This window comes from Crotalus tigris, unplaced genomic scaffold (genome assembly GCF_016545835.1).
Source record: "Crotalus tigris isolate CLP2741 ecotype Arizona unplaced genomic scaffold, ASM1654583v1 scf7180000020745.601501, whole genome shotgun sequence".
Taxonomy (NCBI): Eukaryota; Metazoa; Chordata; class Lepidosauria; order Squamata; family Viperidae; genus Crotalus; species Crotalus tigris.
The window spans coordinates 82,555-100,996 of NW_024098162.1; the positions used below are offsets into that span (position 1 = coordinate 82,555).

At 43.8% G+C, this 18,442-nt stretch overlaps 1 protein-coding gene across 1 annotated transcript; it reads left to right on the forward strand.

The window, feature by feature from the left end:
• Positions 1 to 4: 4 nt before the first annotated feature.
• LOC120319458 (surfeit locus protein 4-like) lies at positions 5 to 17,543 on the forward strand. Its single transcript, XM_039368335.1, has 6 exons — positions 5 to 162; positions 4,751 to 4,937; positions 11,794 to 11,870; positions 13,137 to 13,180; positions 14,643 to 14,829; positions 16,903 to 17,543. Exons 1-6 carry the CDS (start codon positions 112 to 114, stop codon positions 17,167 to 17,169), a joined length of 813 nt encoding a protein of 270 aa, XP_039224269.1. The 5' UTR covers positions 5 to 111; the 3' UTR covers positions 17,170 to 17,543.
• Positions 17,544 to 18,442: the final 899 nt, after the last annotated feature.

An 18,442-nucleotide genomic window follows, 5' to 3' on the forward strand; every position in this document is an offset into this window, starting at 1 on the left:
TGGATGTGATTGGTTGCGCGCTATCCCCTCCCGCTTTCTCACACAGCCCTTCAGCGAAGAGACGAAAAGTGATTGAGCCCGCGTGGGTACCTGGGTCGTGCCTTTCCCACAATGGCGCCTAGCGGCGATTTAATGGGGACCGCCGAGGATGTTGCTGATCAGGTGAGGACCTCCCCCTCCCGAGTTTGAATGGTCTGGCCCGATATTCTCTTCCGCGAATGAGCCACAGTGAGGGGAACCGTACCACCTTTCCTCAGAGTAGGAGGGAGTGGTTGCATCACGCCCATTTCACTGACCCTCCCCATCGCTTCTTGCCCGCCTCGAGAGTGACGGGCCGCGGTGTGCCACGCTTGCCGGCAGCGGGGATGGAAGCGGTGCTGACGCTTTCTATGTGTAGGTTAGCATAACTGGCTGCCTCTCTGATGAGACGAAGCGCGATCTTGGCCATTGAAGCGGGCATCCCTCACTGAGAGTTCCTTCCTTCTAAGTCTTCTGCCTTTTTTCGGGAGGAGGAAGGGTGAACTTTTCCCCCCATACCTCTTATCCGCCTCCCTCTGGAGTCACAGGTCGTAATCCCTTGGCGAGGCAGATGTAGGTGTGGAGCCTCTGGATCACTTATTAGAAAGGCTGAGAACAAGTTCACCCAGTCGGATTGAGTCCCACCGGTGCTGGAGAAGACTCCGGCGAGTCCCCTGGACTGCAAAGCGATCAAACCGGTCAGTCCTAGAGGAGATCCACCCTGACTGCTCTTTAGAAGGCCAGATCCTGAAGCTGAAACTCAAATACTTTGGCCACCTAATGAGAAGGAAGGACTCACTGGAGAAGAGCCTAATGCTGGGAAAGATTGAAGGCAATAGAAGAAGGGGACGACAGAGAATGAGGTGGCTGGACGGAGTCACTGAAGCAGTAGGCGTGAACTTAAATGGACTCCAGAAGATGGTAGAGGACAGGAAGGCCTGGAGGAATGTTGTCCATGGGGTTGCAATGGGTCGGACACGACTTCACAACTAACAACAACAACAATGCTCTGTGGCACGAGCTGCACTGAGTCCCCGGTTTTCTTTAAAGTCCTACATAGCAACGCTCGGTTATTTACTCTCCGAGAGTATATACCCATCCTACCAGATCAGATAGGACAGATGTGTTTATTTTATTTATTTGTATCCCGCCTTTATTAATTTTTCAAGTAACTCAAAGCAGTAAACACCCATTCCTCCTATTTTCTCCACTACAACAACCTTGTGAGGTGGGTTGGGCGGAGATGACTGGCCCAAAGTCACCCAGCTGGCTTTCACGGCTTAAGGCAGGACTAGAACTCGCTGTCTCCAGGTCCCTTCCCTGAAATCTTGCCATATAGTGGGGCCTTTGAACTGTGCCTTTTCTGTTGTCCTTACCTTATAGATCACCTCTCCCTCCATTATTCAGCAGGCTATCAAGACCTGGCTTCTTATCCAGGACCTGGGATAGAATAAGGATTTCTACAGCTGATTGTGGGGCACCTCAAGGGGGTGACTGAGATGCTGGGATTTTATTTTTTTTATTTTATGTTTTATGATTTTGAAGTTATTGGTTTTATTGTTGTGAGCTGCCCAGAGTTGTATACAAATCTTTTAAAGAAAAATAAATAAAATTATTCCAAAATAAGTAGATTTCAAAGTGTGTTAGGACCATTATCTTGGTTGTCTTACAACTGCAGAGTAAGGCAGAACATTGATACAGTAGGGTGCAAAGGGGACTTGAAAAAAATTGCTGCCTTCCTAAAGCTAAATGCACAACAGAGGTGAGACTTTTTGGCTTACACATCACCCATCTCTGCTAGCCAGCTGTTATAGTGACTCCTTGACAGCTCTTGTGGTCTAGCCTATGCATTTGTCCTCTTTTGAGAGAGATGCTGAGATTTTGCAAGACATGCACTCAATGGCTTATTTAGGCATTTTGTTTCAATTGTTTATGAAATTCAGTGCTGGGACTAACTGATATTGTCAAAGAGTTGCAGTCTTGTGCTCAAGGGAAAAAAAACAGGTTCTGTGACATTTAAGAACTACAGAGCATCTTAAGTTAAAGCAATATATCCTTATATTTTTCATTCTGACTTTTATCTTTTTTCATAGCCTTTATAATATGAGCGAGAGCCATTTTGGTGTAGTGGATATGACATCAAGCTAGATACGGGGAGACTGAATTCTAGTACTGCTTTGAAGTGGGTGACCTTGAGCCAGTCACACACACTGAACCCTGGGAAAAAGCCAATGGCAAACCATTTCCAAAAGCTTGTCAACTGCAAGAACTAGTCTTCTAAGCAATCACCAGGAATAAAACTGACTTGAAAGCATACATGTGCATAGATATGAGTGTATCAAAAGAGTTGCCGCCACAAGGTTGAGTTCAAGCTGCACCAGGGTCATTTATCCTTGTCTTCTGCATTTGAGTTTAGACCAGCGGTTCTCAACCTATGCCGATCGCCCATTTTTCGGGGGTCACCAAAGGCGGCGATCCGCCATTTTTCGCGGTGCCGTGCATGTGCGCCGTGCATGCGTGCCGCGCATGGGGGCGGCACCGTGCACGCACGCTGCACATGGGGGAGCCCCGCGCGTGCGCGTCGGGCATGGGGGCGGCCCCGTGCACGCGCGCCACGCGTGGGGGGGCCGTCGCGCATGCGCGTCACGCGTGGGGGCCCCGCCCCCATGCACGCGGCCCGGCGCATGCACAGAACGTTTGTGTGACGGGGGTCGCCGTCACACAAACGTTGAGAAGCACTGGTTTAGACAATACTAAACTCATCTGTGCAGAAGTAATTCCATATACCACAATTGCAGGTTATTTCATAAATCTAATTTACAGTGTGTGCTCAGTGGCAAGCACCCACTGTGTTTTTCCACACTTTAATTTCAGTGGGCATGGGAAAGTAAATTGCATATGTAAGCATAGACTGGGATGCTTATTTACACCAGTGATTATGAATATGGAGCCATGTAAGGTGGTTTCAGTTCTTCCAGATGAATCTGCAACTAAAGAATGTGATACTAATGTTTATATAAACCTGTCTGCTTTAAATTAGAAAAGGCAATCTACTCTCAGATTTTTTTAAATATATCATTAAATAACATCTTTATAGATATACACATTATGTATTTTCACAGTGGAAGTGTTGTTATCTTAATCTTTGGGGTGAACCTAGCTTGGAAGACAGATGCATTTAGTCAGCAGCATGAACAAAACATGCTATGTCCTGCCGTGGAATCCTCTGGCAATCAGCATATTTTGAATATAAACAATTACAAGTTTTCTATGTTGTTTTAAAACATATAATATAGGCCCCTCTTAAAAAAATAAGCATATACAATACTAATGTAAGACTAATATATAGGTACAGTACAGGTATTCCTTGTTAATTAGAGTAAGGAATTAAAGTATGAATATCCATGATTTATGCTCACCAAGGCAGATGGCAAATACCATGCACAAAGATATTTATAGTGCTATTAAAACTATATTCTACACTGAGTTCATACTCACATTATGAATAATTACTTTTGAGATCCTTGATAGAACAAAGCAGACCATGTTAATCAGTAATTGGAAGAAGCTAATCTGAAAACACTGGACTTAGAAAGCAGTAAAAAAAAATCAAGATTTAAAGTAGTCTAATTGTTAATTAGACAGCCATCGATTCCAAAGGTCAAGCTTCCAGGACTTACATGCTTTTTGTACTGGATATACATGTCTATCAACTGGATCTAAGAACAATATAATACTCAGAGCCAATTATGTATTGCATCTTATATCCAATATATTGACCTAATCTGCATATATAACTACAAATCTGTATCTGAGTTACTACACTTGGGGGATATTAATACTATAAACCAGCATGCAGAATTGCATTTAGCTCTAAATAAAGACATTAGGTTAGTTAGTGCTCATATTTTGTGGGAAGCAAACACTGAAACAAGATGAAAAAGAAATAGCAAAAATCAGCCAGAGGGCGTTGTTTTTTTAATTGGCAATTTTAGTTGTGAACATTAAACTCGATGGAAGTTAAACTCACAGTATTTGCCTGGCAGGGTAGTGATGCTCTGGGTTCCTTCAATTAAACAATGCCATCTATTGGCACTCTGGAAGTGTGCTTTCTCTGTAGCAGCACCTGCCCTCTGTAGTGAATTTCCCCCCCCCTCCAGATTTGAATAACCTCCACCTTACTGATATTTAAGATCTGCCTTCTAGCTTTTGATGGATATTCTTTTTTTTTCTTTCCATCCAAATTTGATATCTCTGCAATCTTTGCTCCTTTTTGTTTTGTGTTGGTTTCTTGTAATAATTTTTAACCATCCAGTATCTCTAGTAGTCAGGTAGATTATAAATTTAATAAGTAAATATCATCATCATCATCTTGCTGATTGTGAAAATGAGCCAAAACACCATCAGTAGAATGTTCTCTGTTACATCACTTCATTTTAAGCACACATTTTAGAAGAGACAAAAACATATTCAGGTGAAATTTAAAAAGTAGAAGAGTAGTTGGTAGCTTAGCTTTAGTTTGCTTCATTAAGCTGAGGTGTTGTGACCTTTTTCTAATCTTAATACTAAGTGACCTTGCATCAAGAGTAAAATTGTATTTTATGCATCTATAAATTAAGCCAGTGTTTTTTAATCCTCAAATATCCAAAGATCCCTTGACCAACTTTTTGTTAAAATTGACTTCTCTTTTTATGACTCTCTAATGTTATTCCCCTCTCCTCTATTCTTCTAGTTCTTGCGTGTGACAAAGCATGTACTACCTCATCTGGCTCACCTCTGCCTAATCAGCACATTTTTGGAAGATGGCATCAGAATGTGGTTCCAATGGAATGAGCAGCGGGACTACATCAATGTGTCTTGGGGAAGCGGTGTACTTTTAGCCACACTTTTTGTGTTAATCAATATGTGTGGACAGCTGGGTAAGAATTCCTCTTGGGGGGGGGGGGAGGAAGAACACTGACAGTGAGATGGTATCCTCCATAGATTTGATGCAGACATTGGGGCCAGGTTTGAATTGATTCTCTGATTTTTTAAGGATGCATTTTGTTGTGTCCAAGAACATCTCTCTGAATGTAAACTAGACTGTTCTATCTTATTGCTGGTGAATTTTCATATCTGTATTTGTGAGACAACAGGATGAAACTAGAAGGCTTGGAAAAATTGTACTGGGAATAACACTTAGAGGAATGAATTTACCCTCCCCGGCCTTCAGGCTGCATTCAGAAAAACCCAGTTTGCTAAAATGAATCAATATTTTACTGTAATAGAACATTTACATGATTCATTTAAAATGTTAGAAAAACACTAAAGTGATGGATAGAGTGTTGGGCATGAGGAAAAAATGAGACATTATAAATCAGGGGTCCCCAATCCCCGGTCCATGGACCGGTACCGGTACCGGGCCGTGGCATGCCAGCAACCAGTCTGCACAAACAAAGCCCCATCCGCCGGATGCAGACAGCACACAAAACCATGCACCCTCCGGTCCGTGGAAAAACCTCTTTCCACAGTCCCTGGTTCCCTCTGCTGTAAATAACTTCTGTATGTTATATTTTTGATTCATTTCTTTTACTGTTAGCAAAGGTATTTTTTCCCCATTTTAATTTAGTATGTGCTTGTCCTAGCTAGAAAATTTGTAACTATGCATGCAGATAGTCCTAGCTTAACCACCCTAATTGGGATGAATTTCCATTGCTAAGTGAAGTGGTCCTTAGACTGAACATTACATGATGGCACCATTTAATGGCGACAAATCCAATATTCTCAGTTGCAATCATTAAGCCAGGATAATGCCAGGAACGGGCCACTTCTGCGGGCACCTCCATAGAGTTTAGAAGCATGTGCGTTCCCACGAAAATCTGGCTGGCGGCGACTCCTCCTCCTACCTCCTAGTCGAATTCCACAGCCCGGAAGATGCCCTGGCCAACCCAGGATTGCTTGTGGAAAGAAATAGAGGTCTCTTTATGACCACGTGAGCCCCTGGACAGGTGGGATACGAATCTAAGAAGTTGTTGGACTGAATGGTTCCTCTTCCGGTCTTACTAATGGCCAGGCAGTCCTCAATGTACAACCACAGTCAAGACCATAATTTCTAAGCAAGATGGGTGTTTAATGAACCTGCTTCCCCCATTGCTCATTGGAAGCCAGCTGGGAAGATTGCAAATGTGGATCACATGACCCCAGAATACTGCAACCATCCAAACACATGCTACGGTCTGCCCCAAGACAAGTACCTAATGATCATCTAGCCGGCCACATTGGGCCAGCCTGGGACACAGAGGGGCAATACTATTTTTTAGAGAATGTTTGTTGTGGGTGTGAGTATGCATGTAGATGAATGGTGGCCCTGTTATATATAAATTTATTATTGTATTTAGGGCGTATGAATGCGAAAATTTTTACTTTTTATGTATATAAATTGAGTGTGAATGTGTATTGAGTGTTTGGGGTATGAGAATGGTGGAGTCGGGGGTGGAGCCTGGTACCCCCTCTGCTGAGTGCAATAGCAAAAGTAGGGGGGGGGCAGGACTTACCCTTGGGCTTGGTTTGTATGGAAAGCGAGTCCGGTCAGGAAGGGAGAAGGCTGGTGAGGGTGGGGGTATTCCGGGGAGGGGAGAAGGTCGGAGCATCCCGGTCATGACTGGGATGGGCAGATATGGCGGGAGCCGAGGGGCAGGCCATCTTTGGGGAACGAGGACTCGCTATGTTAGAGCGATTCCTTGTTCCGGCCCCTCAAAAGGCTCATCCTGTAGTACTGGTGACAGGGGAGTACAGGGCCCTGATTGTAGGCTGCTGTTGCTTAATGCCAGGTCCATTGTCAGCAAAGCCCCCCTTGTCCGTGATTTAATATTGGACAGCGGGGCGGACCTGGCATGTATAACCGAAACCTGGCTGGGCCCTGAGGGGGGTGTTTCCCTCTCGGAGATGTGCCCGGACGGGTTTGTGGTGCTTCATCAGCCTCGACATCAGGGCAGGGGTGGGGGAGTGGCAGTCATCGCTCGGAAGTCCTTGAGCCCTCGTGGGATTCTTGCCCCGGAGGTTGTTGGGTGTGAGTCCCTCCTATTGAAGTTGGATTCACGGGTTCAGTTGGGCTTGCTGCTGACGTACCTACCTCCCAGCTGCGTTGCAACAGCCCTGCCTGCGTTGCTGGAGTCAGTAGCCGGGTTGGCAGTGGAGTTCCCCAGACTTATAGTACTGGGGGACTTTAACCTGCCATCACTCGGCGATCGCTCAGAGGCGGCGCAGGAGTTCATGGCTTCCATGGCAACCATGGACCTGACCCAGGTAATTCAGGATCCAACTCATAGGGGTGGTCACACACTCGACCTTGTGTTTCTCTCGGGGCACTGGAGACATGATCTGGAATTAAGGGGAATAGAGATCTCGCCCTTGTCATGGACAGATCATTTCCTATTGAGGCTGGACTTCAGAGCATCACTCCCCCATCGCAGGGAGAGGGAGCCGACTAGGTGGTTCCGCCCCAGGCGCCTAATGGACCCAGATCGGTTCCAGGAGGAGCTTGGGGAAATACCTGACTCCCTTGTCCACAACTCGTCCGGGTCCCTGGTTGCGGCCTGGAAGGAGGCGGTGTCCGGGGCCCTGGATCGAATTGCGCCTTTGCGACCTCTCTGTGGTGGTGGTCCCCGGAGGGCGCCTTGGTTTACTGAGGAGCTCCGGGAGATGAAGCGCCACAAGAGACGTCTAGAGCGACGTTGGAGGGCCAGTAACTCTGAATCTGACCGATCACTATTAAGAGCCTATCTTAGGACTTATTTAGTGGCGATAAGGGTGGCAAAGCGTGTTCACTTTTCCGCATTTATTGCGTCCGCAGAATCTCGCCCGGCCGCCTTGTTTAGGGTGACCCGCTCCCTTCTTAAAGTGGAGGAGTCGGAGGAACCCTTGCAGGGGAGAGCTGAGGAGTTTGTTCAGTTTCTGTCGGACAAAATCGCTCAGATTCAGAGAGACCTGGACTCCGACTGGACAGTACCAGCCGAGTTGCCAGGGGCTGGTCTTAGTCATGTTATCTGGAGCGAGTTTGAGCCTGTGACCCCTGATGAAGTGGACAAGGCCGTGAGGGCAATGAATGCCGCCACCTGTTTATTGGACCCGTGCCCCTCCTGGCTGGTTTCTGCCAGTAGGGAGGTGACACGAGGCTGGCTCCAGGCGATAATCAACGCCTCCTTGATGGAGGGGTCTTTCCCGCAACCTTTAAAGGAAGCGATGGTGAGGCCCCTCCTCAAGAAGCCTTCCCTGGACCAAGCTGTTTTGAAGAACTTTCGTCCCGTCTCCAACCTCCCCTTTGTGGAGAAGGTTGTAGAGAAGGTGGTGGCGTCTCAACTCTTGCGATCCTTGGATGAAACCAATTATCTGGACCCTTTTCAATCTGGTTTCAGGCCCGGCTACAGCACTGAGACTGCTTTGGTCGCACTGACCGATGACCTCTGGCGAGCCCGGGATAGGGGTTATTCCTCTATCCTGGTGCTTCTTGACCTCTCAGCGGCTTTCGATACCATTGACCATGGTATCCTTCTGCGTCGTCTCGGAGAGGTGGGGATGGGCGGCACCGTATTGCGGTGGTTCTCCTCCTACCTCTCTGACAGGTCGCAGTCGGTGTTGGCGGGCGGACAGAGATCGACCCCTAGGTGCCCCGATCATGGGGTGCCTCAGGGCTCGGTCCTGTCCCCCCTCCTTTTTAACATCTACATGAAACCGCTGGGTGAGATCATTCGGCGACACGGGGTGAGGTATCATCAGTACGCGGATGATACCCAATTGTATATCTCCACCCCGTGTCCTTTCAGTGAAGCAATCGACGTGATGTGCCAGTGCCTGGAAGATGTGAGGGTCTGGATGGGGGTGAACAGGCTTAGACTCAACCCTGACAAGACAGAGTGGCTCTGGGTCTTGCCTCCCAAAGGCCAACTGGATGGTCCATCTTTAGTCCTGGGGGGGGGCAAATTTACCTCCCTCAGTGCAGGCACGCAACTTGGGTGTCCTCCTGGACTCACAGCTAAATTTGGAACAACATCTATCGGCTGTGGCCAGGGGGACCTTTGCACAGGTTCGCCTAGTGCACCAGTTGCGGCCTTATTTGGACCGGGAGGCTTTACTCACAGTCACTCATGCCCTTGTCACCTCAAGACTGGATTACTGTAACGCGCTCTACATGGGGCTACCCTTGAAGGGCGTTCGGAGGCTGCAGTTGGTTCAGAATGCAGCCGCGAGAGCGATTGTGGGCGCGCCAAGGTACGCCCACGTGTCACCTATCCTCCGCGAGCTGCACTGGCTTCCTGTGGGTCTCCGGACGCAATTCAAGGTGTTGGTTATCACCTTCAAAGCCCTTCATGGCATAGGGCCAGGTTACTTACAGGACCGCATTCTGCCGCACAGCTCCCAGAGACCGGTGAGGTCCCATAGATTGGGCCTCCTTCAGGTCCCGTCGGCCAGACAATGTCGGCTGGCGGGCCCTCGGGGAAGGGCCTTTTCTGTGGTGGCTCCGACCTGGTGGAATCAACTTCCCCCCGAGGTTCGAACTACTCCCACCCTGCCGGCCTTTAAGAAAGCCGTTAAAACTCTCCTGTTCCAGCAGGCCTGGGGCTGATGTCCCCGGGGGGCCAGGATATGATCGGACTCGCGGTATGACTGGATTATTTTATTGTTTTACGACTGTTTTTAACTTTGTACGCCGCCCTGAGTCCTTTGGGATTGGGCGGCATATAAATATTTGTAAATAAAATAAATAAATAAATAAATAAATGCCATTTTTAGGGTTAGGGTACTTCTTTCCTACTGCACTCACCTCTGCTTCAACTAACTCCCACCTGCCTGTCTTCCCCCATCTCTTCCTTTTTGGCTACTCTGCCAACTATCCCAACCATCCCCAGCTGACCTTTAGCCATCTTTTTCGACTGCCATCACTCCCCTGCCCCGCCCGCCGGGCACCAGACTTCAGCAGTCTCAACCTACCACACATTTCTACATGTGCACTCGGTCTGCCTGCCAGACCTCCACACACCAGATGTGTCTCATTGCCTCCCTCCTCCTGTAAAGCCTCAGAAAGGGACAGCAGCTTTCAAATCCTGCTGCCCTGTTCTCAAAGACTCCTTCCGATGCACGCTTTGCAGTTCATGTTGAAAGTGTTCCTGGAGAACTGGCCTGTGAGGCTTTGATGAGGTGTGGATATGAGCCCAGCCCTGACAAAACCTGCCCACAGGCCCTCTGCTAACTCTGCACACAGCAGGAAAGCATGAAGCCCCAGCTCAGCAGTGCAGCGACCACAGCTCAACACAGTGATGAGAAGCCCCAGCCATTCCAGCTCAGTGCAGCATGAAGATGCAGCTACCCTCACCACCTTGTACTCAGGTCCCTGCCACCCTGTGCTCCATTACCCCAGCTGGCCTTCAGTCTTCTTGCTCCCTCTGCTGATGAGACACACCCAGCCTGCTCTTCACAAGGCAACTGCTGGCCATGCTTTCCTTCCAAGGTCTTGTGAGGAAACCCCCCTTGGGAAGAAGGCCTTGTGAGACCAGCCGCTGCCTCATGAAGGGCCAGGTCAGGTGTGGTTAGTCAGCAGAGAGAGCAAAAAGATGGTGAAGGTTAACTGGGGGCATCCGAGTGGAGGGTGACCAAAAGGGCAGAAATGAGGGAGGAGATACACAGATAGAGGTGTTGAAACAACCCTGCCTACTGCCAAATGCCTGAATTTTGATCATGTGACTGCAGGGACACTGCAATGGCAGTACCTTAAGGACTGGGCATAATTGCTGTTTGTTCAGAGCCACTGTAACTTTTAATGGACACTCAATAAATGGTTAAGAAGGACTATCTGTATTGTTCACGCTTAGTACCACTAAGTGAATTACTCCAAAATATCAAAACAAAACTGCAGTCTTTAATTGAACTCAGATCTGTACTCCAGCATGAAGCTTATTGCAGAAAGTTGGATTAACGTAAGTTGTCCTGAGGTTAAAAAAATAATACGGGTTTGTTTGAAGGTTAATAAACTAAGGATAACTCCATATTTATTCTTGAATTTTCAGCAAAAAAAAAAGATAGTAAAAGAGGTCAAAATTTCCTTGAGTCAAATGTAGCTTTGGATCCATGCTCTTGTAGGAGCTGTTTGCCTTTGCCTTCTAGGATGTTTTTCCTAGTGTAGTCAACTTCTCTAACGCACCCCTTCCAAGTCCCAATCAGAGTCAGACTTATTAGTACTTAAGCACTGATTATGTAGTTTTCTAGATCTGGTAGGTGCTGCTATAATAGTCTCTAATATCATCTAAAAAATAGAAATAAAAGAGCCCCTGATGTATCTGTGTGTACTTACTACGGTACATGTAGTACCATACCACAGGCAGTCCTTGTTTTACAATTGTTTAATGACCATCCAAAGTTATGATGATGATGAAAAAAGTGACTTACAACTGATCCTCAGGCTTAGAACTGGGTTTCCTTAGCAACCATGTGATTCACTTAACGACCACAGCAAAAAAAGCTTGTTAACATCAGGTGCAAATCACCAAACCATGGCATCCCTTAACAGTGGAATTTCTGCCAACAGTGGTTACAAGTTGAGGACTATCTGTAGATGGTTCATAGTCAATATGAAACAAAATCAATGTGAGAAGATAAATTATTTGTGTATTTTTAAAAGCAAAAAAATATTAATAGAGCTATTTAAGGCTAAATATTGGAAAGTACCATGAGAGAGATTTCTATATTTTATTTTCATGAAGCATTTGTTGCCTGTTACCAAAGTTAATTCTTTTTCTCTTTTAGCTGGGTGTGTACTTGTCCTAGCAAGAAAGTTTGTTCCTTATGCATGCTTTGGCCTATTTGGAATTATTTTTATGCAGGTAAGTTAAAAATTACACAGAATAATATCCAAATCCCACAGCCAGAATGTATGCTGCAATTCATTTAAAGAATTTAGTCTATATTTCATAATCATATTAGAGTTTAATATTTACAGGACTCATAATGACTTTTATATGTATTGTGAAAAACTATAATATTACAGCTATCTGTATAATTATTACTAGAAACCTAAATATAACAACAACAGTAATAATAATAATAATAATAATAGTTGGAAGGGACCTTGGAGGTCATCTAGTCCAACCCCCTGCTCAGGCAGGAGACCCTATACCAGTGGTGGCAAACCTTTTAAAGACCAAGTGCCCAAACTGCAACCCAAAACCCACTTATGTATTGCTGGGTGCCGGGTGGGCTATAGAAAAAATATTAAAATTTATTCCAACCTACAATTTAAGGGAAAATTGGTATAAATGTTCTATAGATAGTTTATAATATTGTCAATGATTGCCAACATAGATAAAGCAGAAAACCACAAATGTTGGAAATGCCATAATACAATAGATTATTTTATAACATGAGACAGTCACGCAAAAAAATATCATTGGAAAGAAATGCATGAAAAAAATAGTAAAAAAAACAGATGTTTCTACTAAGCATAATCCTAAAAAACATACATTAAAATTATTTAACAAGATATATTTTGACCAGATGTTTCTACTAAGCACAATCCTAAAAAAACATACATAAAATTATTTAGCAAAATATATTTTGACCACAGAAAGAATAAGCCTAGCACAATATTGGAAAACAGATATCTTGGCTATGGTATTAGATTAGGATACTAACGTTGGAGAATATGCTGCAATAGCAAAATTGCCATTATTTATCCACAATATACGTTTACAGATACTTTACAGAGCAAGGCAGACTTAAATATCTGGAATACCTTTTTTAGGATTTAAACAGAAACTAAAAACAATTACTAATGCTTGATATATAAAGTTCAAATATCTAAACGAAGTCTGAGAGTTGGCAGCAAAAAGGGAAGAGAAGGGGAAGATGCAATCCACTTTTTCTATGATTTTTTTTTTCATTTAAACAGTATTTTTGTGTCATCCTTCTTTTTTCTTTTCTCTGCTTTCTTTGCATTCGATTTGCTTTTTCATACTGTTACTTTAACAAGGAAAAATGGTTCCTATCCCAAAAGTGAATACCTGAAAACCTGCAATAATAGTTCATGGTTATTCAGCGAAAATGGTAATTGATGTCCACATACTATCTCCCAGCATCTGTTTGTTTTTCAGACAATTGCCTACAGTATTTTATGGGACCTCAAGTTCTTAATGAGGTAAGTGAAGCCCTATCTTCCCAAGGAAAACAAGCTAGATATTTTGGCAAAGATTCCCCATCCATGTATTCATATAAAGCAAGGGTGCTAATTTTAATTAATGTTAAAAAATTTGTGTTTTTAAACTTATGCCTGAGAAGACCTTTGTTGCCAGACTGGTGTGAGAAACAAATTACTGTGAAATGAATGGGAGGAGAGATGGATTGGCCTAGCCCCAAGATAGCAGTTTAGTGATACACAGCTCAATAACAGAATGCAACTTGGTCTATCTGCCTTGTGATTTTTGCTCTTCAAAAGATTTCCTCTAGAAGCTCCTAGCTGAATTCTGTTCAGTATCCTTCATTTAGCACTTTTGAATTAAATTCGTCTCTATGAGCCCTGCCTATTGAAAGAATGTCAACATTGAGAAATAAAGCCCCCAAAGCATCTGCAATTGAACATTTTTACCTTTAACTCTTGAATACATTAAGGCAGAGGTCCTCAACCTTGGCAAGTTTAAGACTGGTGGACTTCAACTCCCAGAATTCCTCAGCCAGTAAAACTTAAAGTTGCCACGGTTGCAGACCCCTGCATTAAGGAGATTATTGACCAAACTCGTGAAAGGTTATGTTATGATTTCCCATTCTGCTTTCTGTTATGGTGACTGGTCCAAATGAATCTATCTGAGTCAGTTGTAAGCCAGGATGGCAGGAGATTTGCTAACCAGAGTCTTTTGACACAATAGTCTCCAGGGCCATCATAATAAATGGCCAGGGCAATTCAGAAACATCAGGATCCCAATAAGCATCCATCTAAGGACTTGTAGTGATTAGTCAGAGGCGTCCATTATTGAAAAGTTTCCCCTTTGCTTGGCTAAATCAAGTCAGTGGTTGCCAGAAGAACATATTCTCCTTGGATTTCTCTAGTTAGAAAGTGGGAGATACCCATAATGCTTCAGCAGACTTCAAAGTGAATGGGCATCTAACGCTCAGGGAGAAAGAAAAAGGAAGAGAGCTAGATCTTCTTGTCCAGCTTTCAAGAAATATTTACGTATTAAGTATGTGATAGCTTTGCTGATTCCCAGAATGGAATTCTTAGCCGTAATATCATCTAGCATGCTGGCCACATGACTGTGGAAATGTCTTTGGACAATGCTGGCTCAATGGCTTTCAAACAGACATGAGCACTGCCCCCTATATTCGGCAACAACAAGCGGAGTAAAATCTGCAGGGGCTCCTTTATCTTTTTCCTTTATACAATTTAGGCCAGAATTATACATTTTAATTAATGATATGTGCTATATAGCAAAAATAAAAATATCAAATCCTTCGCACTAAATATTTCAAGGTTGGTAAGTAATAAAAGGTTACTAGGGAAAGTCTAGATGCCAGATATTACTTTGACACAAATTATGACATTCGATATTTCCATTCTGGCCTGCAGAATGATACTAGGTCTCCCCCCTCCCCCTTCTTGTTTGTAGGAATTTGGCTCTTGGGGGTGGATTGCTTTTGTTACTTGCAGAATCTCGCTCTGAGGGGAAATCTATGTTTGCTGGAGTTCCTACTGTGGATGATATCTCCCCACGGCAGTACATGCAACTTGGCGGCCGATTACTCCTTGTTCTCATGTTCATGACTCTCCTGCATTTTGAACTCAGTCCTTTCACTGTGAGTGGCATGTAATTTTGTTCATTTTCTGTCTAAGGAATTGTCAGGTAGTTTATTCTACAAATTGTAGTTATAGTCATTTGTTCAGCCAAATAACTTGGCCAAAGGGACTTACCAGTCCTCAAATTCTTCCCTTCCGGTGATCATGTGAACGAAATTCAGACACTTGCAGTATCCATCGTTGCTTGGATAAAACTCCCCTCGTCCCATTTTTCCCTTATTCACAGGCATTGCGCTCTTCTTCCCCTTTACTCACTCTCACCCCTCAGCTCCCTCCTTTTGTGGTCTCCCCTGGATTTAAACATGCGTACCTCAGGGTCTCTTTCCCTGCCGTCCCTGCAATCACACCAACGCATCCTAGACCCTCTTTCCCTGTCTTCCCTGCATTTGCGCATGCACACACACAAACACACACACACGCACTCCACACCCTGTTTCTCTGGCTTCCCTGTGCTCATAGCTCAGTGGAGCACACAGCCTGCGCCAAGCCTCCCAGGGCCTCAACCCAACCCTTATCTGGGGCTCCTTTCACTTCCTGCTTAATGACCCAAATATCGGGATTTTCTAGGTTGCCATTGCTAAGCGATGCAGTCACATGATGTCACACTTTATTACATCACTTAGTGAGGACAATCCTGGCCCCAGTTGTCATCATAACTTGAGGACGACCTGTGCTGGCAATCCAGAACTTACAACTGTTTGTTTACTGATCATTCAGAGTTACAACAGCACTGAAAAAAGTGACTTATGTCCATTTTCCACACAACCATTGCAGCATCCCCATGGTCACATGAGCAAAATTTGGGCACCTGGCCTGTGTTTACAATGGTTGCAGCATCCCGGGGTCATGTGATCACCATTTGAAACTTTTCCAGATGGCTTCTGACAAGCAATGCCAGTGGGGGAATCCAGATTTGCTTAATGACCACATGATTTACTTAATAGCTGCAGTGAATCGTTTAACTACTGTAGCAAAAAAAATTGTAAAATGGGGCAAAACTCACTTAGCAACCGGCTTAGCGATAGAAATTTTGGGCTCAATTATGGGCTTAACTTCCTCAAGATTAAACAAGATAATTAATTGGGTATTTCAGTTTTAAACAAGTCTTCTCAGCCAGTGAATTGCAACTGCTGACTGGTTTGTAAGTCCAGGCTGCTGCAGTTCCAGTAGTGATGAAAGACATGGAATGGAAGAATCTTTTACAACAGGGGTCCCCAACCACCGGGCAGCGACCCACTACTGGGTTACAGCCTATTCAGAACCGGGCAGTGCATTTGCGCCAGCTGCTTGCACAGAGCCATCCCTTCTCCCTCACTGATCCTCCAAACCGGAAAACAACAGCCATAGCACTTAGACTTATATGCCACTCCACAGTGCTTTACAGCCCTCTCAAAGCACTTTACAGAGTCAGCATATTGCCCCCAACAATCTGGGTCTCCATTTTACCCAGCTGGGAAGGATGGAAGGTTGAGTCAACCTTGAGCCGGTCAGGATCGAATTCCTGGCAGTTGGCAAAATTAGCCTGAAATACTGCATTTTAACCACTGCGCCACCATGGCTCACAGAAAGGTTAAGGACCACTGTTCTAGAACTTAAACTCCATCTGAATTTTGGTCCTATCCTATGACTCTTTTGCTAAAACATCATTAGCATTCATTATTTCTTCCCAAGGACTATTTGTTCTCTAGAGTTATCATCACACGTTGCTGCTGGTACACAATTTCAGAACCTCATAAAAATAATGAGACAGATATTAATATTTATGGCTGTAAAATGTATTTTAAAGCATCTAAATTTCAAAATTCGAACCACTGCATTACAGTTTGCCGTTCTTAACATTTACAGCAAAACCATAGTAAATCATGTGAAATAAAAAAATACATATCTTTTGCATAATATAGAACAATAAGGAGCGACAGAATTTATTTTATATTTTTGTTTTTTAATACATTTCGGGCAAATTGAAATCCTGAAATTGTATCTTTAGTATATTTTGGATCTGGAAAAGAATTGCCATTAAGGCAAGAAGCTGTATGGAGCTAATATACTGCATTTGTCCTTTCCTTTCCCAGATTTTCCAAGATATTTTTGGCATGGCTCTTATCATTTTGGTAGCCATTGGCTTCAAGACTAAGCTTGCTGCTCTTACTCTGGTCATCTGGCTTTTCATCATCAACCTGATCCAGAATGCCTTCTGGCATATCCCCAGCTACAGCCCCCTTCATGATTTCCTCAAGTATGACTTTTTCCAGACCATGTCTGTCATAGGTGGCCTGCTGCTTGTTGTGGCATTAGGACCTGGGGGAGTTTCCATGGATGAGCATAAGAAGAAATGGTGAAGATGGACTCTAGGGTTTAGTGGGAGGAGGGGGAGGGTTGGAAAAAAAAAGGGAGAGGGCATAAACTACTGCTTTTACAACCTGTGTAATCTTTGACTCTCTTGAGATTTATCATAATTCACGGTTGCCTTATCAGGGTAGGAAAACTTTTGTTTTCCGCCCTGTTTGAGACATGTAAATTAAAATCAAATTATATATGCATATGTATTGATTTCATGGTTTTTAAAATTTCCACCTTCAAAATCCCACAACTTCCTGAAGCATTGATTTTTTTTTTAATCCTCTGATGGAAAAGTTTGATGTAAGAAAATGTAAAGAGCAAAAAACAAAAAGAAAAATATCTAATAAAATTATTTCCCATTTTCTTTACTGCAGTTACAAACATAACAATTACCATCTCTATCTCCCACGTTATATATCATAATTCCCACTTTCCATAAAAAAGCCGATAACACTAAATAATTAAATAATAACGCAGATTATGAATATCTATTTTGTTTTGGGTAAGCAGCTTTATGTAAAGCACAGAAACAGAGTATGTCATACAGACAGTCCTTGGTTAACAACTACCTTGTTCAGCGATTGTTTGAAACTACAACTCTGAAAAAGTAGATGTACAACTGGTCCTTGAATTCACAACTGTGACAGCTCTGGCATTTGCCTAAGATGAAATGAAGCACAGCAAGCAGACTGGACTATCCTGCTTGAGCCAGCAGAGTGAGAAGAACGTAATTCCAGATGGAGATGAGGATGACAACATCTGTTCCTTCCCTCCCGATCAGCCTGGTGTGGCAAGCTGGAAATATGGATCAGCAGTCATTCAAACAACACTTGTAAAAGCATTTAAAAAAACAAGGGATTATACCATATTATTCAAATATCTCTTCACACAGGGAAAATTAAAAATGACGCAAGTGATTTTTACTGTCTTTGGATTTGAGCTAAAAGCTGAAGCAATAATGGAATGGAAAATTTTAAATTGTTGAAATAACTGAAGTGCCATTTTAAATTGTGGGAATAGTAAAACATGAAGAAATTCAAATGGAGACACTTTTTTATATCTGCTGTACCATCTGTTATTTTAATTTTCTGTATGTTTTAGAATACAGAGATAAGACTGCATGACTATACCTGCATTTGTTGCATTAGGTTAACATATAATCACATATTATTGCATAAGTTACTATTGGCTGATTCATCTTAACTCAGATAACATGGTTTACAAATGCTGTCATTATGGTACAGTAATCCAAATCAAACGAGTCTTGGCTAG

Excerpts from the sequence above, each read along its gene's own strand:
- LOC120319458 (XM_039368335.1), top strand. The coding sequence starts at position 112 with ATGGCGCCTAGCGGCGATTTAATGGGGACCGCCGAGGATGTTGCTGAT. Across the intron at positions 163-4,750 it reads CCGAGGATGTTGCTGATCAG|TTCTTGCGTGTGACAAAGCA; the intron begins GTGAGGACCTCC and ends CTATTCTTCTAG. Across the intron at positions 13,181-14,642 it reads GACCTCAAGTTCTTAATGAG|GAATTTGGCTCTTGGGGGTG; the intron begins GTAAGTGAAGCC and ends TCTTGTTTGTAG.